Raw genomic sequence first — 21,213 nt, 5'->3', positions numbered from 1 at the left:
TTTCATGTGAAAATAAGTTAAACTCAAGAACATTACGCTTTTATTTATTTTTTATGTAAAGCCAAGAAAATATGTCAAAGATGGTCACAAAACAGCTAACATTGTTTGAATAAAGACACAAACCAAAGTTCAAGTATGATATTTTGATTACAACCCCTACTTCCAGGAGTACCAATAAGACTAGTAAATGCCAACTGGACCTGAAACACACCAACATTTCTAAACATCTTGAGAAAATAAATACATAAAACAAAATTAACTGACGTGAAAATATAAACTGAAAAAAAGATTTTTAAATCATGATTTATTTTGTTATTGCAATTAAAACTAAAAGTTGAATATTCAGCACTTGAAGAATGCTTGCAAAATCCCTTTGAATGATTTGATAGAACAATTCGGAAAGATATCTCAGTCAAAAGTAATGTCAATACAATTTGCAAAAGAGGTTTAAGCATATGTGTAACTATTAACCATAACCCTGTCTGCTGGCATCATTGCTATCAACTTATGAATTAAATATTGAATTTAATGTGTAAAATGTATGCAACAAAAACTACTTGTTAAAATAATGCAGTTCTCTCAGTAACTGTAACTTAAAACCAATTTAGTCCCTAAAGTGGAATTTCTTTTAAATAAAAAACAAATGCAGCACAAAGGGAAAAAAGATTCATCATCATGAAGTCACTATAACTGATCGGTAAAAGGTGAGTTGACTGTTTTGCTGTGCTTGGGATTTCAACATGACATTTATGAGAGACTAGACTGATGCAGTCTGATAGGAAATGATCATAGAATGAAATTGATATTTTTTCTTCTTGTCCATTATGTCTGAGTTGCTACTGCTGCCACCTCCTGGTAAAACTGCATAAGTCTTTGAGATGCTGTTTTTCACAAAATGCTGTTGATGCACTGACACCAGCCTCAGTTCACTGCTTGTGAAGCTTCCAAAATCAACACCAACTTTTCTTAAGTTAGCAAGTAAGTAAACTTAATTTATAGCGCTTTTTACAGACAAATGTTACGAAGTGCTTTAAATAAAAAAAAATACAACATACAGAAATAAAATATAAGCAAAAGGCAGACTCACTTAGCAAAAAAAATAAAAATCATTCCATCATGCAATAACCATAAACAATCACTGGCTCAAAAACCGATCACTCACAGAAGTGGACTGAGTGAAACACTGAGTTGTGTTTTGAAAGACTCCAAAGTCAGAGTCAGCAGAACATAAAGACAGAGTTTCAAAGGATTGGTGCTATTGCCTCAAAAGCAGGATCACCACAAGTTTTAAGGCATGTCATAGGTATGGACAGCAGATGTAGTGAGTTACACCTGAGGGAAGGAGCTGATGAATGTGGCTGAATGAGTCCTGTCAGGTATTCTAGGGCCTGACCATGAAAGGTGAGAACTTAAACTTGGTCCAATAAGCCACAGGGAGCCAGTGAAGAGATTCAAAGAGACTGAACCTTGCTTATGTTTTCTGGTTTTCCAAATAAAAAAGACCTGATTCTAACCAAATTTTCACATTTATCCAGAAGTTTTTCACCTGATTGATAAACTTCTCTGGATGCAGCTGAACAAAAAACACAACAGGTGCTCTGTAGATAGTGTCTTTAGACGATTAATAAATGATGAAAAATAAAATTAAGCATTTCATAATTTTATGAGCATAAAATAACACTCCTGTCTAAGGACTTCTTCAGTGTTCATAAAGTAATGGAGTGATTCTCAAAAAGATTTCTAGGTTTTAAAATCTTTAGATTCCTCTACAGATATATTATCTGTTACATGTCAGAGAGTAATAAGGAGACAAAGTTTGCATTAGTTTACAGCATTATCATCCACTTTATTTATAAAAATAAAGCAGCAGGGCTTTCAGTAAGACATCCATACATTAGATATTCTTCAGTACACAATGTTGGAGTCTATTTGTCTTTTGTTTTCAGGACGTTAATAAAAGCATCTTTGGGAACTTCTACCCTGCCGATAAGCCGCATCTTCTTTTTGCCTTCCGCCTGTTTCTTCAATAGCTTCATCTTCCGAGTTATGTCACCTCCGTACTATCAAGATACAAAGAAAAAAACCTTCAGTTTTTATCATGAATTAGTACATTTAACAACTTTGAAGAAAAAAGCTTCACTTACACATTTAGCAAGAACATTTTTCCTGTAAGCCTTTATTCTGAAAAGACAAACATAGTTATGTCACATTTTTAGTTAATTTATTAAGCTCAATTTATATGCAAATACAATTCTTAGTGCTTTATATATACTGTATGTTTGCATCTCATACCATCCCTACCAGGCCTTATGTTCAGTACTTACGTTTCCCTTGCAATGATCTTATTTCCAATCGCTGCCTGTACAGCAATCTCAAACATCTGCCTCGGGATGGAATCTTTGAGTTTCTCACACATTGCTTTCCCTGTGGTGTAGGCACGGTCTCTGCATAGAAAGAAAAAAGATATATGTATCAGACAACAAAATAAAATGATACTGCTATATTCTTATAAATCCATGAAAAATCACTATGGCCGCGATATATGAATACAATTATGTCACATTTTCTAATGAGACAAAAGAATACTTTGAAATAAATCTATCTGATCATTTGCTTAATGCTCACTTCATAATAAAAATTCCCTTTACACTATAGAGATAGATACACCACAGTCCATGTTCTTTACATGACCTCAGCTGTGCTGGGATACACACCCTACTACTAAATCATTTCAAGCAGCATCAGTGTCACGCCTCCTGAGACAAACTTCTTACCCAAAACCTGAAGCTGCATATTTAGAAGCTGTAGATTTTAAGTGTCTAACTTTAATATGTCAGCGAGGTAAGAAACAAGCAGTACCTGTGCACAATTGTGGTGAGTTCTTCCACAGACTGCCCGTTTAACAGAATATCCATCTTTATCAAATCAGCAGCCTGATAGTCGGTATTCTCATAGTCAAAACTGTGGAGAATAAAATAATTCAGTACTTTGAAAGTCAGCCTGAAGTCACTTAAGACATTATTCATTATCTTTGAAATGTATGTTTGTTTTATGTACCTAGAAATTAACGGTTTACTAAAGTACATTGACAAAAGATCTGAATTTAACAGACAACTACATACAAGTACAAATCTGACTTTGCAACCAGAATATGCAGCTGGATCGCATAATCAGCATCTTTAGCTTTGAGTATTTAGCTTTTTAAATACACTGTTTTTACAGGCAATAACTTTCAACCACACACTACACATAATGCATTAAAAGACTAAAACAACTCCTTAATAACACTAAATCAAATCAAGATCTGAACTGTATATGAATTGTGAATGATCATGTATATGAATGTGGTCATTAATGGGTCTTTACCTTGCATATCCAGACGACAGAGATTTAAGAAGATCATAGAAATCCACAACAATTTCATTTAAAGGGAAAAGATACTTCATCATGACGCGCTGGCTGTCGATGTACAGCATGTTCTTCTGGATCCCTCTGCGATTCTTTCAGAGAAACAAAGAAGACAAATTAAGAGCTATTCCAGGCGGCTCAGCAGGTAAATGAGAGGTCCTCTAAGAAAATCAGAAGCTGACCTTAACCCCCTCTGATATAAATGTTAATGTTTCACTAGACAACACACTGAACCCCAACTAACTCTTGTAGTTAACCATGCATGTTTGTCCAAATGGAGTCAAATGCATTTAGCTTGAGATTTCTACAGAGCTATATAAGTGAACTGGCTTAATAAAGTAAATAAATGTATTATTAGTGACTTTGAAACTCATATAGGGAACAGCTCTAAACATGTACAGTAGCATATCACAACTTCTAATTCAAAAGGATTCCTTTTCTGAGCTTCCTCTTGAGTTTTTATGGCATGTAGGAAACTTAAAGGCAAGAATGAACTCTAATAAAACCACATTTTCCATATGGCATAAGGTTCAGGCTGTCTGGACAAAGATTCCATCTTTTTCTGACAAAAAAAAAAAGGTTTGCTCTTATAATGAGAAAATGAGACAGCAGATAAACGCTAAAGGTGCTTTGATCTTACCGAGCAGAGAGTCATGATCTTGCCCGTGTACGAGTCTGGAGTGAGAATGGTTCCCAGCACCATCGGCTCCAAATACTCTGACACAACTGATCTGTCTGGGAACTGAGCGGGGTTTACTATGGTTATCTCTTTACGGCCGTGTTCCTGTGAAAACAAAAATGAAGAGAGATTAGATCAAGATGGATGGATGGATGGATGGATGGATGGATGCATGGATGGATGGATGGATGGATGGATGGATGGATGGATGGATGGATGGATGGATGGATGCATGGATGCATGGATGGATGGATGGATGGATGGATGGATGGATGGATGGATGGATGGATGGATGATGGATGAATGGATGAATGGATAGATAGATAGATAGATAGATAGATAGATAGATAGATAGATAGATAGATAGATAGATAGATAGATAGATAGATAGATAGATAGATAGATAGATAGATAGATAGATAGATAGATAAAATTTAAACTCTTTAGTCTTCTTCTGTCTTGTACAGCAAAGATCTGGCAAAGGAGGCAGCCATACCAAATCACAAACACATCATAAAGTACATAATTAACACAGCATGGGATAATCCTACTTTTCTAACACAGAGGCCATTCAAGAAAAAAAGAACACCTCTGTCACCATATATTTGCTATCATTGTGTCTAATCTGAGATATGTTTCCAGATTGCTCCCTGCCCAAGGGGCACTGTATTAATGGCAGTTTCCACAGTTTTGTTAAAAGTCAAGTTACAGTGAAGACCAAAAAGAGGACAGTAGCTGGTAGAACTAATCTAGAGCTAGTCTAGAGAAGGGTTCAGAGATATCCCACCAAATCTTAAAGAATACAATGATGGGAAGGTCATTTTGTGTTAGTAATGAGGCAAAACCTGCAAATCAAACAAGTGAAGCTCCTTCCAAGAACTTTCCTGATTCGAAAGAGATACTAGACCACAGGAGACAACACTATAAGAAATCTCAAATCCTAGAGGGATCTGTTATATTATGTTTATTCAGTTCATATTTTTCAAACTAAAGATTATGGAGCCCCTAAGGTGACATGGACAGAAAATTGAAAAGATTGGTTTCTTTCGCGCACCAGAAACGAACCCGTGCTCACAAGAAAGTTTCTTATGACCATGCAATCCGTTTTAGGTGCTGTTCTGAGACCATAAAGTGGTGATGATGTGCAAGAAAAGCCATAATGTCCTTATAATGAAGCCCAAGGTTGAAATAAAGCTCAACTAACTCCAGCACTGTAATTTTTAGGTTGAAACAGGAAGACAGTGATGCACTGGTTGATCTCCGGGGCACATCTGGTATCTTGAGCACACAGGAAAGTTTCTCATGAGCATGCACATGGGAACATATCAAATTATTAATTATCTCGGTCAACGTCACTTTAGGGGCTCTGTAAAAAACAATGTAATTTTTTATAATTTTTCTTTTTTTTTTAATTAAAATGATTCAAGGTCTGCTGCTGATAAAGTGATGACAGAATTTCAATACTTCATGTATTCAAATGAAGACTCTCAGACTGTCAGACTTTCCTCTTGTCGAACTTAAAGAGCGAGCCCGGCTCTGCAGTCAAAGCAGAAGATGTATGAGCTGGAAACACTCTCACCTTGATGAGTTTGGGTGAGGTTAGAACAGCCTTGTAGGGAACAGTAGGCGCAGTGACTATCACAGATGCATTGTATTCCTGCTCAAGCCTCTGATTGAACACCTCCATATGAAGAAGACCCAGGAAGCCAAGTCTGCAGGGAGACAGAGACGTCGACAGATTTAATCACATTTATGATTTGAATTTCTTCTTTCAATCTTTTAATCAAAGAGAGTCAGTCTGGAAAGAGTTCAGAAGAGTTTGAGAAGATGATCTACATCACTGCTGCATATGAGATTAGATTTATACCATCCAGTGAGACATGGCCTATGATCAGAAGTTACTCCAATTTGGCAGGCATGAGCGGCATATTTCTTTAAGAAGGTCACCCCAAAAAAGAAATAATAGCTAAAATAATAAAATATTGAATAAAAGAAAATATCTCTTGCCTCATTCCCAACAATTATTATCACGTACTCACACATATCATTTCAATTTAAGGTAATAACAGAAGATTGACTCTTATTTAAACCAGTCTAATGTGCATGAGGCATCTGTTCACATCATTACAAACCATTGTGTCAGCCACATCTAAGCACCACAGAACTTCTATAGCTGTAGCTGCATCCAAGTAGCATCCAGTTAGTCTTAAAAGCATGACAGAATTACTATTTTGGTTTTTTTGCAATTACAAAAAATGTGAATATTAACTATCAGCCAACACAGTCAATTCAATAAATAAGAGTTTATCTGTTTTTTAATGGAACTTTGATTGATAACCCGCATGCACATTCAAACCTCTGCAGATGGTCCAAAACATGACTGGTCTCAAACCAACAAAACCACGGGTTGAGTTCAGGCTCAACACAGACATCTGGTACTTGGAAATAAAAAGTAGCAGTACACGTTTCATCCAGTAGATTTCCTGAAATTATCTCTATTTCAAGTCAAGTAAACTTTAGTTATATAGCACATTTAAAAACAACCAGTGTTGGCCAAAGTGCTTTACAAGGAAAAAAGTAAAAAGTACATGAAGACAACAATAAACAATACAACATATCGGGATATTAATGTCCTCCTCATGAGGAGAAGGCCAAAATTTCAATGAACAGCTTCTTACTCTCTTCTTTTAAATGTGTGTTTTTATGGATGGACATCCCTGATGCCTGTGTGTCACCTCTTCAGGTCTTAATATTCAGAAGTACAGGTTAATCCAGGAGAAACACATCCCCGCTTTTGTAAATGTTAAAAAAACACGTTCCTCTTTTCATTTCCTTTTCCATTATAAGTTAAAGAGTTGTTCTTACCTCCAGCCTGCACCCAAGGCCAGACTGCTGTCTCTCTGAACTGAGACGCTGGAGTCATTCAGGGTCAGTCTCTCAATGGCACTGCGAAGGCCTTGATAATCTGACTGGTCCATCGGGTACATGCCTTAGGGGCAGAGAAACAAAAGACAGAGTGCACTTCAGGACCCTTTTCCTTTATGTGAGAGGCACCAAAAAAAAAGCTGGAGCTTTTCAGAGTTGACTGCTTATGAAATTAAGGTTTCATTATAACCTCCTATAGGAAATCTATTACATTATAACATTCATACAAAATTAATGATGGAACAATGAATGAATAAATGAGCAGAGATAACTGGGTCAGTGAAAGCATATATAAATGGTGAATAAGTGAAATAATGAAATAGAGCTGAAGTTATGACTTGAAGTAAACAGAATTAAGGATGGTGGGATTTCATGAAACTAACAGAATGTAGGAATTAATTAAGATCTGGAGCTCTATTAGACATTAGCTCTTTATCACAGCAACCACAGTTATAAGGTTCATACTTGGAAACTCCCAGAAAGCTTCCTCAGAGGAGGTTCAGACTTGCAGCAATGGTTTGATTTCTGACCCAGTTGTTCAACTGTTTTTCAGCTCTGATGACTGTCACAGTTTGGATGTTCGCAAAAAATAACATAACAAGAATCAACCTTGATGGTCAGTCTGCGTCAATTCAAAAAGTTACTTTAGATGTGACAAAATAGCCTGATTGTGTAAAGGTGAGTGTTTCACACTGAGAGGGAAAAATAGACAGTTGTGTGCTACAGAAAATTATAAAAATCAAGTGACGCAAAAATGTCTTCTCAGAGTTTGATGTCTGAATTATTTGAATTCTGGTTTAATTTGCAGCACGCATTCAATGTTTTTGTATCAGAAATGTATGTTTGATGGCACTGGAAAATAAAGGCTTCTGTTATGTCCTGGTTATATGCATGAGACGTATTAGAGCAGGGGTTCCCAAAGTGTGGGTCGGGAACCCCTGGGGGATTGCGAGACACAAATGGGGGGTCCTGAGATGTTGTCCAGAATGGTTTTTTTTAAGTTATCTAAAAATTTTACATTTTACCAATTATAGTAAAAATATAGACAAAAATAGTATCTAACCTTGAAATAAAAGCTTGAAAATGTAATGAGTTTTCTGCCTTTCCTTGTTCCCAGATGACTCCAGGGTTAGTGAACGGTTAATTATCAAAAGCATAAGTTGCAGTAGGTTCATTCTTCAAGGCACAGGAAAAAACAGCCACTTGCTCATAGAGGTAGGCTAATTTTCTGCAGACCAGCTAAATGAAGCCCCGTTAGATCACTTTGAGGGACAGTGGGGGTTGGAAGTCTTTGGCACCTATATTTTGGGGGTCGCAGGCTTAAAAGTTTGGGAACCCCTGTTTTAGAGAACGGTTACATAGGTATTTTACATGATAATATAAAGCAGCTGTAATTAAGACACTCCCTACCAGCAAAGACCATGGCTCTGGCAGGTTTAAACCCTGGAAGAGCTTCCACAGGCCGCTCCTGGTGGTAGAGCGTGTCACCAATCTGGGCCTCTTTAACATCCTTCATCCCTGCGATGATGTAGCCAACCTGGCCTGCAAAACTGCACATGAGTAGCAAAAACTGTCATATCAGTGGGCAACATATTATTATTTGTAAAACCTTTTAGATAACAACTGATACAGATGACATCAGAGGAATCAGAGGAGAGATAACTAAAGTTAAAGAACAGCACATACAGCCCCTGTGTTTGGTACTCATCTGGCCGGAGGAGCCCCAGCTCGTTCACCTCGTAGCTTTTACCAAGATGTGCTGACACGATCCTGTCCCCTTTCCTGACCCGGCCTCCAAACACAGCAATATTTGCCACGACTCCTCTATAGTGGTTAAAGCTGGAGTCAAACACTAAGGCTTTGAATGGGTCATCCACACTCGCCACAGGCCTAAAGATGCAAGAAGGGAAAGTATTACTTTGATTTATCTGACATGCTCCTTTGAGAGTAAAATCCAAATGAGACTTCTTACGCTGGAATTCTGTTCACAACTGCCTGGAGGACATTTTCCACATTTGTACCAAGTTTGGCTGATATCTGAAAAGTCAAGGCCACAAGTTACAATCTGAGATAGGTGAAAGTTAAAACTTGAGAGGATACAGGTTATATGTTCTTTAATTTACCTTTATGCATTCTTCACGTGGAATATCAAACAACTTTTCAATCTGTGACTCAACTCTTTCAGGATCAGCATTTTTCAAATCAATCTAAAAAGGAAATGAAAAAGTTCAACCCCACATCCAAAACAGCTAGGATAGTGTAACATGTTGATGATACACTGAAAAAGTTTGTGTAATGCTAAAAAAAGTACTTGGCGGAACATCACACGACTAATCAGATTAACACGGAAAAGGTTAGTGACATGACTGGGTATAAAAAGGACACTCCGGAGAGGCTGCTTCTCTCAGAAGTAAAGATGGAAAGAGGTACTCCACCCTGTGAGATACTGCGTAAGCAAATAGTTCAACAGTTTCAGGATAATGTTCCTCAGAGTGAAGTTTCAATGGTTGGGGGGGTTTTATCATCTACAGTACATAATATCATATAAGATTCAGAGAATCTGGAGACATCTCAGCACAAAAGGGACAAGGTCGAAAACCAATACTGGATGGCTGTGATCTTTGGGCCCGCTGCATTAAAAACAGACATGACTCTGTAGTAGAAATCACTGCATTAAAAACAGACATGACTCTGTAGTAGAAATCACTTCATTAAAAACAGACATGACTCTGTAGTAGAAATCACTGCATTAAAAACAGACATGACTCTGTAGTGGAAATCACTGCATGGGCTCAAAATCACCTTCAGAAACCATTGTATGTGAACACAGTTCATCACTGCTGAACAAATGCAGGCTAAAACCATATATAAACATGAACCAGAAATGCGGACAACTTTCCTAGCCCCAAGCCCATTTAAGATGGAAAGTGTCAAAGTGGAAAACTATCCTGTGGTCTGAATAATCAATATTTGACATTCTTTTTGGAAAACATGGACGCTATGTCCTTCACTCCAAAGAGGAAAGGGACCACCTGCCTTGTTGTAAGTGCACAGTTCTAAAGCAACAGACTGGGATGATAGAGGATCACAAGTGCCATCTGTGAAGGCAGCATTAATGCTGAACAATATATACAGATTTTAACAAAAAAAAAACACATCAAAGGAGACCCCAAACTCTTCAACAGCAGAAATCCTAAACCAGGCAAGTAAGGGACATTTCACTTTCAAAATTCTTGGAAATGCTCTCCTCAGTTCACAAACATTTACAAAGTGTAGTTAAAAGAAGAGGTGATGCAGCACAATAAACATGGTAAACATGCCCCTGTCCCAACTGTTTTGAACTGGTTACTTGCATCAAATCTAAAATGAGCATATATTTTTCACTAAACAATTAAACTTTCAGATTCAACATTTGATATGTTTTCATTGCACTATGCTTGATTTAATATAGGGGTTAAGTGATTTGAAAACCATTAAATTCTGTTTTTCTGAAAATTTCACACAGTGTCCCACATTGTTCAGAAGGGCTGTAATTTGCCATTTAAAACATAATAAAATATCTGACTCAACCAAAGCAAGTAGGAGTCAGTGTACCTTGTTGATAACAGGGATGACTGCCAACTGAGCTTCAAAAGCCAGGTAGAAGTTGGCCACCGTCTGCGCTTGAACCCCCTACACATGACAACAAAGCATTAAGACTCCATCAAATGCATGCATGTACAGCCACAATGACTCACTGAGAACACTGAAAGATATAAATAAAGTTTTTTACCTGATTGGCATCGACAATCAACAGGACACCTTGGCATGCAGAAATCGATCGAGACACTTCATAATTGAAATCCACATGACCCTGCAGAGGGAAACAGCACTTGAGATCATGATGGTGAAGCATGTTTACAAAGTGAAATGACAAAAAGAATTGTAATATACCTCTTCAGACGACTGATTCATTGATATTATACAGGAAGAGGCTGTTTGTGTCTGTTGTAGGTGTAATAACTTAAAATGAGAGAGCTGATACTTTAATGATGATCCAGCTATTTTCATGTTTCCCACAATGATAATAATCAGTGGTTACGAGATATTACACATTACTGTGTTAAATACTCGATTCTGATTGGCCATAACAACAGTGATAAATGCAGCCTGAGGAGCTACAGGACCTCAACCATCTCTGATAGGGAGAAAATGAGCAACGCCCTGTCCTGTAATCCAGACAACGGCAGCAGAGCTGGAGAGAGGGTCTCTAAGCTGCTGATCTCTACAAAATCCCTTAAACCATAAGATGTAGTGATAAAAGCATCAATGTTTAAAGTTGTGACATTTGTGTCATTTAGGTTTTAAGGACACAAATGTCAACATAATTATTAATGTAGAAATCCTGTTTACCTGGCATAATGTTACCTTCAATGGAAATGTCCAGTCTACTGTACATTTTAGACTTTATTTATTTGTTTTTCTCATATTCTTATTCACATATACTCAATTGAATGATCATGGAATAATTGGACACCCCCCCCCCCCCCCTCCCCCTCCCTAGTCCCCCCCCCCATCAGGATGTAAAGTCAGGGTTCAAAATATATCACTGAAATCAAAAACAACAGTACCAACCTATCACAACCATTGAAAAGAAAAAAGAAAAGACTGCCTAGTTGACCAAAACCTCATCTAGAGGCAGGTACCCCCTTATCCGTGTCAACATATATCTGCCTGCACAGACATGCACAAGCACAGGCACGTCCACACAAGTGCACACATATACATTGCCCAGAGACACACAAGCATACATACATATACATCTACACGGGCGCACACATTGACCCACATGTCAAAATACACACCAACAATACAAAATTGACCAAACACAATTGGAGGGGAGGCCGCTATACACAAACTTCTGTCGGGTCAACACAGCGTCATGAAAAGGTGAGCAAAATGTTACAGCACGCAGTCTCTTACTGTTACTGATGCAATACACAGCTACCTAAGTACAAAAATAGCCACACCCCTTATGGTAGCACTACGCTTTGGACATGTGAAAGAAATAGTGACCAAGTTTTGTTGTATTTCTCAACTGACCCTCGTAGGGAGTGCCTCATTTTTTCTAGTTTTAGGAACATAATCAGGTCATGAATCCACCGAGATAAGGCTGGGGAGGTCTTACTCTTCCAATTGAGCAGAATGAGACGGCGGGCTATCAGAGATGCAAAAGCAATTGCATCTCTGTAAGGCTGAAAGATCTTTATACCTCCTTCCACCACACCAAAAATCGCAGTTAGAAAGTTGGGGTGAATAGCTTCTCCACCAATTGCTGAGAGTGAACTGAAGACTGAAGTCCAAAAATTGGCTAATGATGGACATGACCAAAACATGTGGCCCAGGGTGACTGGAGAGAATTGACATCTGGGACACACTGGGTCCACGTTTGTATAAAACTTTGCAAGTTTATCATTTGAGTAGTGAAGCCGGTGCACTACTTTGAACTGTATTACTCCATGCTGGATACAGAAAGATGAGGTATGTATACGTGTAGTCTACTGTACATTTTAACAAATAATCAGACACATGTTTTAACTTCACTGTAAATTAAATGTCTTTGTTAACTATGGTGTAGTAATTATTCAACACATAATATGCCAAATTCAGAATGCATGTACCATGACACACGTTTCTTCTCAGAGACACCAGAGAGAAGCAGTGCATTGTCTGTTTCAGTCTACTTTATTGGAAAGCCTCTTCTCCTTGTGCATGTCCCGAGCACTTACCGGTGTGTCAATGAGGTTCAGAAGGTACTTCTGTCCCTGGTGGTTGTAAATCAACGAGGCTGTCTGGGCCTTTACTGTTATTCCTCTCTCTCGTTCCACTTGAAGCTTGTCCAGCACCTGTTTGTTCTTGTCACTCTTTGTTATGGCACCTGTATTTCCATGACATTCATTAGGATCAATGCTTTTTTCAACAGCAGATAAGAAAAATAAAACAACCTTTGTAGTGCTATGTCTAAACCTAAGCAGTCACACAGTCGCTTACATCATGCAAGTGAGAAAGAGGTGTGCTCTCATAGTAATAGTCCCAGCCATAAGTAAGATAATAGCCTAGATATCCCTCAGGATCAATTCATATCTGTCTGTCTGTCTGTTTACATTTCCCAGTAGCGCCGAGATCGAGAACCACGCCTGGTGGCATGACACTAATTATGGAGTGGCATGCCACGCCTATTGCACAGCGTATGCCTGCCATAGGGGTAGCTGCTATCACATGCCATTCCTCAGTGGCCTGCAGGTCGTCTAGGTGCCTCAAAAGGGAAGGGCAGTTTCAGATTGTCACACCAGTACCAACCCCATGATGAATAGCAAAATAGACACCGGAGGTTTTGCTTCAGAACACTTACTGCTGCAATTATATAGACCTATAAAAATAAAGATATCTTTATTGATAATTGGTGTAACACCATGATGTAAATAAACCAATGGTCGTTTCTTTGGTTTGAGTGTCACATGTTTTATAATATGGTTATCCAGCACTGCTGTGATCACACAAGAAATGATTAGACTACATAGGGATATCCTTTCTGATGTGACCTTTGAGTTTGTAATAATGCTCATACCGCGGCACAGGCGTGTTTCGATCTCGCTGTCACTCACATTTCAAGATCACAAAGCTCCTATGTAGTCCTGGGCTCATATATTACAAACACTGGAGATCAAACACATGCAATTACCATATTAGCATCATTAGTATATATAGAGCTTTTGTGTTCCTGCACCTGTTTGAGGCTATGACAGTTCTTCAGAGGAAACATTGAATTGATGAGCATCTTACCCGTCATCTCCAACAACCTGTCAGCCAAAGTGCTTTTCCCATGGTCAATATGAGCGATAATGCAAAAGTTCCTGATTCTGTCCGTAGTGAACTGAGACAGGTCTGTAGTATCCTTCAAGAGAAACGAGAGAGAAACCTTCCTATTAAAATCACACCCACTCAGCAAGGCTATTAATCATGTCTTTATCCTGAAAAGCACAAGTCTTAACATGGAGTCAGAAGCTTTATGAAAAGAAGTTCTTCAGTGTATTTTCAGCTGTAAACAAGGTGTTCTCTGATACAAAGCTCTCAACATTTATCTGTGTACAAGCTCTGTCCTTGAAATAGAGTATTACACACAGACAGATGTGTGGGGGAAGGGGTCAGTTCACATTTTAAATGTAATGAACCTGAACCTTGTTTTCAATGATGTTTTGATAGCTACCTTGTCTGTTTGTGTGCTGATCGTTTTTGAGCTGCACGTGAACACAGGTAGTCTTTTCATCCACCGATGTCTCAACAATATGTGGGTCATTCTATCGGTCTGGACTCTCCTTCTGTACATTTTAAACTGCAAAGCCCGTCTGAAAAGAGGTGATTCACCCCAGCGTCTCACTAGAGAAAACGACATGTTTCTGTCACGTTTCACCAAGTAAATTATCTGACGAAATACAGGCTAGAGTAAGTAAAATGCATTCCTTAAAATGTAGGATACTTCTGACATGATATTCATAAAGTATAGGCCGATAATGGCCAATAAATAAGACGGGTTTTCCTCTTTTTGCAGAAAGTAGTCCTATAAACAACCCCGGTGTACATGTTCCCTGGGTGCTGACATTTTGGATTACACGTCAGCCGCAAGGAACTCTGGGTATATGTTTCTTCTTCGAAAGAGAAATGAGATGAACGAAAACGCCGACAACAACCGGACAACAACCCCTGCGTAGATAATATTAAAGTTTATATACATATTTATATAAATAACTCAACAAAAAAGGAAAAAAATATAAACTCAGAAACGTCATATTTATGTAAAATAATCAATATGGGAAAACAATTAATATCAAATGTCCGAAGTAACAATGGGTTAAAAAATAAACTATTGTTATCCTTTTTCGAAGGAGACTGCACTTTAAATTATACTTTCCTAAAAAAAGAAAAAGTTTTTAGAGAAAGATAATGTTGGTAAAACACTCACCTTAATAAGTTAGAGTACAATGAGGATGAGGAATATTGATTATTTAACAGAGCTAAATTGGGGTGTCATAATGGGGCTTAGGTCCAATTGGTATCCTTATGTCTTTACCTTTGTCTTTTTTTAATATGTCTATTTAAATATAACATGTTCCTTTTTTTCCACTTAATACTAGAGGTATAAGGGTTCTCTTCAGAAAACAAAATATACTTTATTTTTTTGTAAAAATGAAAAAGCTCTGTGTTTATATATATATATTCTTATTCTGAGATTAAATTCAGAATTCTGACTTTAATCTCAGAATAATACAATACAATACAATAATTGCACTTCTATGATTTAATTGTTTTTCAGTGGTCCTAATCCTCTTCTGTAAGAAACTCCCTCTGATGAGGTGGAAGGAAAATTCTGTTCAAATCATAGGGGAGATAAATCACTCTTCAGTCATTGCACTAACAGGTCAACGGGTGTCGCTATTCTTCTGTACATTTCCTTGGAGGATTTCAACCATACATAAAGACAGATGCTCTTGGATGTTGGATTATCTGTGTTTTTGAACTGAATGGCAACTTTTTGATTCTTAGAAATATTTATTGATACAATAACTCAGTCCAAAACAAATCTTTGTTTACTTGAATTACAAAATCTGTTAACTATCTATGCCAGAGGTATCCTACTGAAGACTTCATATTTGGTTGGGTTTTTAACAAGCTGGGAGATGACTGGCTTGTAAGGTGTCCTTCAAAATATCAGGTATATCATAGCATCACATACTTCTTAGCTTCTGTGGTGAGTTAAACTGAGAGACACCTGGTACACTGAAAATCCTATTACCCAATCCTTCATGTGGTTTAAAAAGAAATCAAACAAGGTTGCCTAATGGTTCCCTTGCTTTGGATAGCTGCTGCCAAAACGCTCTCCATCCTCATAAAAACTCTGTTTTGGAAAATGAAATGTGTGGGATCAACAGCTTGCAATCAGCCAACTGGCAGATGACTCAACCATGTTCATGAGAGATAGAAACCAAATTCCCCAAATCCTCCAAACCATCGACTTCTTCTCCAGGGCCTCTAGTTTAAAAATAAGCATTAAAAAAAGCGAATTATTACAAATATGCAACACTCCTCAGACAATTATTTATGATATTCTAGTTTAATCATCTGTTCAATATGTAGGTTTACATCTGACTATAGGCTACAAACTCACTGGAGGATTTAAATACATGGAAAACTTTGGATAAATGTAAATCTCACCTAAATGTGCCGTTTCATTGGGATATTACAGGAAGATTTTTTTCTGACAATAATGGAAAGCATTTCAAGTGTGGTCAACCAGCAATTTTTCCTTTTCTACTTTTCTTTTTTTTTTTCTCTGCACTTTTGGTCTTTTTTTTCCCTGTTGTGTTTTTTCTTTCAGAGGCTTGGCATGGCTTCCCGGTGCTGGAAGAGAAGTAACTGATGCTGTGCCATGTCACCCCCAATACAGCAAAATCAGGGTGTAAAAAGAAAATACAGAAGGAGAAGGAGAGAAAGCAAGCTGAGAGAATGTGTTTTTCTCCACCTGTTTATTTCACAGGAAAGGTGAGCACAACTCACAAAGTTTGAGAATGGCTTAGGGTAGTCAGCTAAGAATCCTATACCTTGATCATATCTGGACTGCATATACATTTCATATACTCATAAATTAACCAGAGGTAGTCATATGACCTTATTTTGACTATTATGAACACTTAGTGTTATTTAATGTTATTCCCACTGAGCTACACTCTCATCAACAGATTGATCTCAATAGATTTGTTTGCTGTGTTAAGCTGGCTGTAAAACTGAGCCAGCTACTGCCTTAAATACACAATGTTTTCATTCGTATTCATTGTTAGTAATTCATTAATGCAAGTAAGATTTAATGCAGAGGTCATACTGTCTCTCTTGTTATTATTTAATTCTAATTTTCATTGTGTAACACAAAGTTACAGTTATTAAAAGCTTTATGGGTCCTGCGTAATGGAGGTACAGTGGTTATAATAACTGTGTGTGGGCTTTGGCCGGGTGGGGAAGGATGTGATATATTTTCAGGGGGCCCAGAATGCAGAGCAACACCCTGCTGAGTCATACTCAGCATCTTCAGACCACTTAGCTTGATCTCTTCATTTATGCTCATTTAAGCCACATAACAAAACATATCCGGGACATGTTTTATAGATGTTTTTTATTTAGATAATGTGTTTTTAAAAAGGGTTTGTACTCACTGGGTTATTTAATAGAAAACTATTATAGACATTTTCTTTTCAAATATGTATGTTTAATAAATGTATAAAGCTACAGTAATCTAATGGGTGCTCAACTCTGACCTATTAAGGTTCTCCTAATTTTAGAGGTTTCCAGACTAGCATTTAAGTATTTCAGTGAAGCAGTCCTACTGAACACGTCACAACCATCAGTGTGTATCTCTGTTAGGCCACCGCCCTGAGAGGACAAAGAGGGATCGCCATGGATGGAGGAGCTGGAACTCAGAAAAGACCTCATAAAGGGATCTGTGTGCTGCAGCGCTTGAGGGATGGAGGGATCAGCCTGGAAAGTGAAACTTCAGCTAGTGTTGTATTAAAGTTCATTGCCACAGGGCTTTTGTGGGTTTGTGCCAATGCCCAGACAATGATAGTTTATGTCAGTGTAGATGCATTGCTAGACAGCATCCTCTCCTGCTGAGCTGCTTTATTCACAGTCCCATGACTGTGAGCTGGGCTGATGTGAGTTTTGAAACTGACGTTAGTATGATATGCTAGACACTGTAGACAGATATAAGAATATACTCATGAATAAATAAGTGATCAAAATACTAAAACAGTCACTTTTTCATTTGAAAGCAGAACATTAAAGAAAAGCACTTAAGTGTTTTTTATTAAAAGAAGTGTAGAGATCCAAGCATCCATCTCCGTAACAATAATTTTGTGAAATGTTAAGATTATAATGTTGGAGAAAACTTGAATGTAAATAATCCAGCAACATACCCTATCAAATAAGAACAACATCATCTTAATGATAACAATTACTTTAGTGCAAATAAAAATAAAACATTGATGGAAAGTAAAATCATATCACATTATGAAAAAAAGACACTTGTGAACCATAGAGAGTTTCTTAACTATCATTTTAATTTTTAATTTTAATTTATTTAATTATTTATTTATATATATTAGCTTAGATGTTTTTTTAAAGCAAGACAATGGTTATGATCAATGACATAAAACTACATATGTAGATATACTGTCTATAGTCACTATGGCAAGACTACATTAACAAGTGCAGTTATAAGTAAGGAGTATTAGGCCCCAACAGTCCACCTAAGTCAACATAAAGAGTGTCGGACAACGGAATTCTTATTTTCAGCCAAAAACTACTCACAATGGCTGTGACATGTTCTGTCTCTTTAAAAGTTAGTGAGGTATCACAAAGAAGAGAGACTTTGATGGTAAATGGTGAAAAATAAAAATAATAATTTTGGCAAATCAGAGCCTCATAATCCTCGATCAGTTCAAAGCGTATTTGCTAATTCACTGTCTGAACAAGCTGTTAGTCATTTCTTTGATTAGGTAACTGCTAATTGGAAAAAAAAAGCTAAAATAATCAAAATCAACATTTCCCACACAGTTATGAAGCTTATTAATTTCACATTTTTGACTGTGTTACAACAACTTCAGCAGTCAGTCACAATGTGGACAGAGTGGGAAAAGCTGGTTGAGGCACGTACAATGGCAACAAAACTAGGCTCAGCAGCCTCACAGTGCATAGGCAGATACTTATGAGCAGTGGAGAGCAGTTTGATCACAGGAAATCTTAACATTATCAGAACTGAGAATATTCTCAGAGGTGTTTCCCAGCACTATCTCTTTATAATGACAAAGACACGGCAGGTTGAGGAAGAGGCAGAGTTTTAAAATGGGAGAGGGGCAAAGATGAGGTCAGTATCAGTCAGCCCAAATCTCCTGAGGCCATAGCATTGGTTAGAGTAAGGTCAGCTTGAGGTTGACTGCAGCTTAACCAGTTAAGAAACCCAACTTGATGCTGTTTTCACTCGTATCAGACTGACCTCTGTCTGCCTTGGATACTGTTTTGCTGGGAGGCTAGGAGAGCAGTTTAAATATCAATTTGCCAAGCTTCAGTTGGTTCCTCTATTGGACCACAAATAATTCTAAACAGATAATAGAACACATAAATCCTAACCTCTGTAAGAGAAGATAACTGTAACTGAGATGCTGCTGCAGCAACTTTGTCTCACAACTTTCCAAGTAAATCTTATTTCAGTAAATTGAGCATACCTTAGGAATCTTCATACTCTGGCCTAAATGTATCGTATAAAAACTTAGTTTTCTGACAGAAGACTGTCCTTACAGTCCTACAAATCTGCTAAGTCCTGTTATGTGTACTGTAACTGCACAAGTCCTCCCTTCAAGGAATGTGTCCTTCGAGTTAACCCACGCATGTGATGTTTGGTTTGCTGGAAGTAATTCATCCTGCGGGTGAGTTACAGAGAAGAATGAGGATTTATCACGGACATAGTGAAGCTTTGTTGAATTTCAGTAGACTCCAGATGAGATCAGGTGTAAATACACTAGATGCGAAATGGGTAATGTAGTTTGTTTGATGCACTTAAATTATGAGGCACCTATTTAGAGTTATCACAGGATTTCAGATCACATATAGCTAATAGTTGTGGGCCGGGCCGAAGTCGGTTTAATAGGCCAAGAGAAACCGGAGGCTTGTTTACTGACGCAGTAATAAATGTATGCAGAGGTAATACATTAAGAACTCGTGCAGACCGGTCGACAAATTGATTCAGCTGATTCCTGCTTAACAACCTGAAAAACCTTTAGTCAGGGAAGCAGTACTTTCCTGAAGAGTAACAACGTACTGCTACCCTAGACAAGCCAAAAAAGCTGAATACACATATTTGAACTGTTAACAATGTGTAATGTGATTTCTTTAAGTACACAGTAGTAATTATTATTCTCCATGGAAAAATGTATAGTCTGATTCTAATTAAAAATGTTCTTCTTCTAGATGCTTCCTTTCTTCTTTGTTGTCTTCTTAAACAGCCCCAAAGTTATCAAACTGAGCGGAGAAAGGCCTTATAAAATGGAAACATAATTCAAAGTGATAAACATGCACAGTTTTATATTAAATACAGAACAACAACTTCACTCAATTAACCCATTTTAGACTCTGTTTAATTATGATGTCAGGAAAGTATAAACAATAACTGTCATCAGTATTTTTTATAAAACATTATGTAAAACCATACAGGTTGGCAAAGCATCCTGCCCATCTCTCTCCCCTCACGATCAGCTCACAGAGCGAGCTGATTGATCAGTAGTCGGAGTTTTCTGCAAACTCGCTTATCCTGAGCATTACCTGTCCTGAAGCAGGTGGTAAGTTACCATTTTTCCCAGGTAAGAAGTGAACGACCTCCACAGTACTAAAATCCAGAGTTTACCCTGAAGTTACCTTGATAACCGAAAATCCTGCTCCGTAGTATACCCCTCAGGTGTGCTGTTCTTGTGGCCACATGGAGAGAGAGAAAACAAAACAAAACAAAACACAGTAAGCATAAAACATTCACTTAACAAATAAATATTTTATGAAATGAACAGTCATCCCCTCACTGATGTGGGAAAGTGACAGTACCCCCTCTCTGACATACGCCTCAACGCCTCTCAGGGTGTTGGCAATGCAAGTCCCAACCTCCCCTCTGGTCAATAACCTTTCCAGTCCACCAGGTATCGTAGTCCCCTTCCCCTGCAACGGACATTGAGCATTGATGCGGGTGGTGGTGGGCCTAGGAAGGTGGGGGCGAGAGGTATTGAGACCACTTGCTTAACACAAGACACATGGGACACAGGATAAGCCCTCGTGCTCTCGTCGTACACTGGGCACAATTTATTTCAGAACACAAACTGGTGAGTACTTTGACGTTAGGAAACCCATGGCTAAAATGTAAGCAGTGTGGAAATAATTTAAACTAGAATTAGTTTTTAGTTTGTAGAAAATTATTTTGTGTTTTGAAGAAATGCTGAACTTCTTTTTAAAGTACAGGTACAGGTATTAAATGCAGAGATCTGAGAACTCACATCATACCTTTCTTACTGTGAAGAAATACTACACATATATTGTGAACTGATGCAACACAAACACATTCCTTTTTCCAACGTTTG

General features: G+C 37.8%; 1 protein-coding gene and 1 long non-coding RNA gene across 2 annotated transcripts; one reads left to right on the top strand and one right to left on the bottom strand.

The window, feature by feature from the left end:
• Window positions 1–1,821: 1,821 nt before the first annotated feature.
• Window positions 1,822–14,672, bottom strand: guf1 (GUF1 homolog, GTPase). The gene is made up of 17 exons (XM_034690755.1): window positions 14,259–14,672; window positions 13,835–13,946; window positions 12,781–12,929; window positions 10,785–10,865; window positions 10,607–10,684; window positions 9,136–9,219; window positions 8,985–9,049; window positions 8,699–8,902; window positions 8,423–8,562; window positions 6,953–7,076; window positions 5,667–5,799; window positions 4,049–4,192; window positions 3,367–3,500; window positions 2,860–2,961; window positions 2,325–2,444; window positions 2,145–2,181; window positions 1,822–2,060 (listed from the first exon to the last, which is right to left on the bottom strand). Exons 1-17 carry the CDS (start codon window positions 14,442–14,444, stop codon window positions 1,926–1,928), a joined length of 2,028 nt encoding a protein of 675 aa, XP_034546646.1. The 5' UTR covers window positions 14,445–14,672; the 3' UTR covers window positions 1,822–1,925.
• A 44-nt stretch (window positions 14,673–14,716) lies between these two features.
• Window positions 14,717–17,823, top strand: LOC117817463. Its single transcript, XR_004632150.1, has 3 exons — window positions 14,717–14,756; window positions 16,425–16,588; window positions 17,462–17,823. It is a non-coding gene; the product is annotated as an uncharacterized LOC117817463 (long non-coding RNA).
• The last annotated feature ends 3,390 nt before the right edge of the window (window positions 17,824–21,213 follow it).

Source organism: Notolabrus celidotus, chromosome 8, assembly GCF_009762535.1.
Source record: "Notolabrus celidotus isolate fNotCel1 chromosome 8, fNotCel1.pri, whole genome shotgun sequence".
In the NCBI taxonomy this organism is placed as follows: Eukaryota; Metazoa; Chordata; class Actinopteri; order Labriformes; family Labridae; genus Notolabrus; species Notolabrus celidotus.
This window is presented reverse-complemented; position numbering and strand designations above follow the sequence as displayed.